General features: G+C 38.9%; 1 protein-coding gene across 1 annotated transcript; it reads left to right on the forward strand.

Annotated features, from left to right (window-relative positions):
* Positions 1-245: 245 nt before the first annotated feature.
* On the forward strand, positions 246-5,226 carry LOC107105003 (probable tubulin polyglutamylase TTLL1; the record flags this gene model as incomplete). Its single annotated transcript, XM_015405120.1, has 7 exons — positions 246-684; positions 800-917; positions 2,978-3,186; positions 3,279-3,459; positions 3,563-3,700; positions 3,837-3,945; positions 5,083-5,226. Coding segments are annotated over exons 2-7 (894 nt in total), but the record flags the coding sequence as incomplete, so codon positions are not given.
* Between the last annotated feature and the right edge of the window lie 528 nt (positions 5,227-5,754).

Here is a 5,754-nt window from a genome sequence, read left to right on the forward strand (position 1 = left end):
TTTAATCTCAGAAATGGCCACTTAAGGAAACAGTAAAGGCTTTTGATTTCTGACTTTGATCTCAGAATTCGCACTTTAATATCAGAATTATGATTATTTTCGGAATTTTTACTTCAATCTAAAAATTCTTACTCTAATCCTGAGAATAAAGTCAGAATGATGAATAATTTTATTTGGAACAATTGTTCTAACAAAATCAGTGAAATAGTGACCCCCTGTGGTCCAAGGAGGTAACTGCACCCTGCAGTGACATCACTGCGTCCTCCGTTGCTAGGTTATTCTCGTAAGCAACATCTCCTGTTTCTGAGACACACCCTGTTAAACATCTACATTAATCTTCAGGTACTCTACTATTTCTTTGTGAGTTATTATTTTTTTTAATCATAAGGACATGTTTAGCTGGAGTTTGACCGTCTTGGGCGTTGTCGTCACCGGTTCACGTCGTCGAAATCGATAATTGCAGCCAGGTTAGCTAACTAAAACGGAGGCTGTGTATGCTAGCTATAGCAGCTTCAGCTAACTGTGATGCATAACTTGGCTGTAAAGCTGTAACGACAGTCGGATGAGACTGCATCCCTAACCGGATGATGGCCGCCCAGCCTCTGCAGCAATCCCGGGAGGATTCAGCAACCTGCTAACGGAGCAAATGCTGATGACTGGCTGTTTCCTGCTACTGATTTGCAGGTACCTGGCGACTTTAACCCAAAACTGCTCCTCAAATGATGTAATAAAGCTATTATAATGTATTTGTTTGTATATGTTGATGAACTCTGACCATATTTGTTTACATGTTTTGAAGGCACCATGGCTGGGAAGGTGAAGTGGGTGACAGACATAGAGAAATCAGTGCTCATCAATAACTTTGAAAAAAGGGAATGGGTCCAAGTGACTGAAAACGAGGACTGGAATTTCTACTGGTAGGTTCTTCAACCTTAGAGCAAATTAATCTGAAAGATCAGGTTGGTATGAATAAATATATATATATATATATATATATATATATATATATATATATATATATAACCAGGGGAAAAAAATCCCATTGAGATTAAAAACCTCTTTTAAGAGGTAGCAAAGTTACATAAGAAACATAGATGCATTAAAATAAATGACAGGTACATAAAAAAAAAACATATCAAGTAAAACAATTACAGATCATTGAGGCTGCTTCAAATACTTTTACTTTCAACTTAATAGCATTTAAAGATAAAAATTCAGTCAACTTGTCATAAAACACGGGACAGATGGACCCAGTATTCAAGGTGAGACAGTCAGTAGGAAAGTTCAAAACGTTTATTAATATAGAAATATAAACAAACAGAAAATAAAGTGGAGCTGCTAGGATCTGCAACTCTCGGATGCTGCACGAGAGAGGTGGGGAATCGACACTGAGGTTCAACAGTCCAGTCCATCTCCCTGGAAAGGGGCGCAATCCAGGCGTAGAGGACTTGCAGGAAGCCGATCCTGGACAGGGATTCAGAACAGGCAGGAACAGACAGAACAGTCAGGATCCAGGCTTCCAGGCAGGTTCAGAGTCCAGAAACGTGACCAGGTGGACACGCACAGGAGCAGACAGGATCAGGTGCAGACGCGCAGGCTCAGTGGAAGAGGGTAGCCAAGACAGGACCTGGAACCAGAACTTAAGCAGGACCTTTAAACTGCTCTCCACCTTGGAGCCAGGCTTACTGGAATTAAAACTGAACCTTCGTGCGTAAAGAGCAAAAAACCCAGAGAAATCAGCAGGGAAGCAACAGTTGACGAGCAGGAGACGAAACAAACACAAAACCCTCTTTCCTCTGGCCTCCAGAACCTTAGAACACTTGAACTGAACAGAAAACATCTAATGATCTGACCATGATAGCTGGAACTGAGCCCAATATAAGGGAAACTGGCAGGTGGATGAGATGAATGATAATTAGGAGCTGGAAAGAGTAAAGCAGGTGAAAGGCATGAGTGATTAAGGCCAGCTATCACAGCAGATCATGACACAACATACAGTTGTAATAGATACATGACACAACTTACAGTCTTTGTAAAAAAAATTCTACACAGAATAAGCTGCGTAGCTAAAGGCTTCCTTCCCTAGTTCTGTGTGGGTAAAATAAACAGTGACCAGCTAATGGTTGGATCTCAGGGCATAAGAAGCCAGGCTTTTCTGTGTAAGTAAGGTACAAATGGAAGAGGGCAGTAATCCAAGAAGGGCCTTGTAAATAAAAGTGTACCAATGACACTGCCTTCTTTTAGAGAGGGAAGGCCATCCCAGCTGAGAGTACAGGTCACAGTGATGTCATGGCTCTACAGTTTGTGATGAACCTTAATAAAACATGGTAAACAGAGTCCCACATTTGAAAAAACGTCAACATAATCTAAGAATGTGGCAGAGATAAGGCACTTTTTTACTCCAAAAGAAAAGAAGAAGCCCAGTTTAACTTTTAATTTCTTAACAAGTTTATCAATAAAAGGTATATAACAAATACAGAAAAAAATGATAGTAGCTTTCCTTCAGAACAGGAAAATCAAGAGCACTTACCTCTAAAGTATAGGAAATTAATACAAGAAATTAACTTCTCTTAACTTGCCTGCATCAAAAATGGGTCAGCCATTCTCTGACTACATGTAAGCTGATTTGATCACCTTTGTTTTCATTGTTTATGAAACTCTGAAAGTAGAAGGCTGCTTACACATTGTGCTATAAGAAGGGAAAACTACACAAGTGGAAACCTATATTCAGAGGAAGGTAAATTTGAAACCATATTGCATTAGTAATAGGGACAAATTAATAAAATCTTTATGTAGAAGTGATGAACGCATTACTAGTAAAGCTATAAATGTTTTGCTTATAAATTTTATCTGGGATTTGGGGATTTATATTTAGATATGATTGGTTTGATGAGGAAATGTTTGATTGTGAAGCAGTTTATATTTTTGAACCTGACTTCCTGAGATCACATTCAAATTCATGTGTTCCAACATGCAGGATGAGCATCCAGACCATCAGGAATGTGTTCAGCGTGGACACCGGCTACCGGCTCTCAGATGAACAGTTAGTGAATCACTTTCCCAACCACTACGAGCTGACCCGGAAGGACCTGATGATCAAGAACATCAAGCGGTACCGCAAGGAGTTGGAAAAGGAAGGCAGTCCGCTTGCAGAGAAGGACGAGAACGGCAAATACATTTATCTGGGTCCGCTTCCTAGCAGGTTGATTTATGTACAGTAGATGTTGATATTTATGTGACCAGTGCTGATGTGCGTTTTTTATAAATTCCTCGTGCAGATTTTGTTCCTGTGACGTTCATGCTCCCTGCGGATTACAATTTGTTTGTGGAGGAGTTTCGCAAGAATCCCTCCAGCACCTGGATCATGAAGCCCTGTGGTAAAGCCCAGGGGAAAGGCATCTTCCTCATCAACAAGCTGTCGCAGATTAAAAAGTGGTCACGAGACAGCCGCACCTCCACGTAAGACCAAAAAAACACGTTCTCCTCGAATTACGAGGGAAAGTGTTACTATGAAGTTCTTTGTGGATGTTGCTGCTGATGCTCAGCTTCATTCTGCCTCCAGGTTTGTTGCAGCATCCAGCGGGAAAGAGGCTTATGTCATCTCTCTGTACATCGACAATCCTCTGCTGATAGGAGGGAAGAAATTTGACTTGCGGCTTTATGTTCTGGTAACGACATATCGGCCTCTAAAGTGCTACATGTAAGCATCCTGTTTGTGCATGGAATATTCACCAGGAAACGACGATCCATTTAATAGATGATAGTTCAGCATTAGAATAAATTAATCATGCTGTAGCCCGTGTAGCTGTGTCTCTTATCTCGTGTTTTTCTGTAAGGTACAAGTTGGGCTTCTGCCGGTTCTGCACAGTGAAGTACACCCCCAGCACCAGTGAGCTGGACAACATGTTTGTGCACCTCACTAATGTGGCCATCCAAAAACACGGGGTGAGTTTCCATCACAGGAAGAAAAAAAACACATTTTAGAAGACTGAAACTTTAATGAACTCAGGAGAAGTGCAGAAGTTAGACTCTGATATATTCAAAATGGGAGTAATGTTACTTTAGCTTGACGCTATTAGAGGTATTTCGTTGTCTTAATAATGTTAAAGTTCCACAAAAATGATCTAACGTAGCAGTTATAGAAAGAACTAAAGTAAATACACCCCTTAATTTGATTGCTTTTGAACCAAATCATCATCCTCCCACCTCTGTGCTTAAAAGTTTATTGGATGTGATACTTTTGATTAGTGTCCCTTGATTCAATCAGATAGACTCCTTCCAGTTGTTTGCTAATACTAGATGGGGCAGTATCTAAGCACAGGGTTTCTGCGGATCATTATAAATAATTAAAACTCATTAAATTATAAATTTTTAAATTAAGACCTTAATTGGCATTAAAATTCATTAAATGTGATTATCACGACATTTAAAGTGCTTTATATATAAAAAAAAAAAATTGTCAAATATATCAGATTTAACTGGTTCCATGTGTTTGCGTGAAACTGCTCCTGGTTGATCCTAAAGCCGTATGTGCGGAACAGAAGCTCGAGGCACAGAAAAAGATAGAGAATGGGAAAATGCTAATTTTAACGTAAGTGACTGGAAAACAAGAAATTTGGGACATGGCTGCAGCCTGTCGATGGTAAAGATATTTGAGAGTAATGGGAACTTATTGATGACATTAAAATTATTTCTAGGAGCACAAAATTAGAGTTCCTCCTTCCTGTATAAACCCTGAAGCAACCCGAACAAACAAAACATGTTAGTTCCACGGCTTTCTGGTTCTCTTCTTATTAATGTACATTAGCATGCCAACTTAGGCTTGTAGAAATAGAGGTAGATTTTTTTGTTTTTGTTTTACTTTATGCAATTTCTCTTGAGGTTATTTTAGTTGGACAATCCTCTCCTACCAAAAAACAGCAATTTTATTTTGTGGTTAACGTAACAGGCAGTAAAAATTGCTTTAATGAACGCAGGTGGTGATGGGATCTAACTCTTAGAGATAAGAAGCAGAGATAAGAAACTCAGTTTGCCCATTACAAAACCCACATAAACTACTTCTTTGTAATTTTTTCCCTACAGGATGATTACAACCATGTTCATGGAGGAAAGTGGACCGTCAGTAATCTTCGCTTGTACTTGGAGAGCACCCGAGGGAAGGAGGTGACTAACCGGCTGTTTGACCAGATCCACTGGATCCTGGTTCAGTCACTGAAAGCCGTTGCAGTAAGTTTATGAATAAATGAGCTACAGTTGCTTGTTTCATTTTATTTTTCCTCTATTTCATTTTCATTTTCTTTACTGGGTGTACTTGATCGATGCTGTGTTTTCTTAATATACTGATTATTTTGAAATCAATCTGATCAAACCCTGATATGTGCTGCCGCTTTTTTAAGAAAGGTCCTCTTTATAGTCCAATATTGCTTTCATTTCTCTCTTTACATGACAAGAATGACCGATATACGAGTCTCAGTTTAAATAAATGTATTAACAACATTAATTGTTAAAACATTAACAATTGAGTGGCAATAAATTCGCTTCTCGTAATCTCAAGCTATGGTGACTAAATGCACAAATAAATCATCAAAAACATAAACGTATTGAGTGACACCAATACAAGAAAAAACTGTTATCTCTGCTGGGGTCGCGATTTCTGATCGCTGATTTCTTAAATGTTTTTATACCTTAAAAACTCTTAAAATTTTCTCCTGAAAAAATGTAATTATGCAAAGGTATTCACAGCTCTTCTGCTTT

Source organism: Cyprinodon variegatus, unplaced genomic scaffold, assembly GCF_000732505.1.
Source record: "Cyprinodon variegatus isolate N-32 unplaced genomic scaffold, C_variegatus-1.0 Scaffold2003, whole genome shotgun sequence".
NCBI lineage: Eukaryota > Metazoa > Chordata > Actinopteri > Cyprinodontiformes > Cyprinodontidae > Cyprinodon > Cyprinodon variegatus.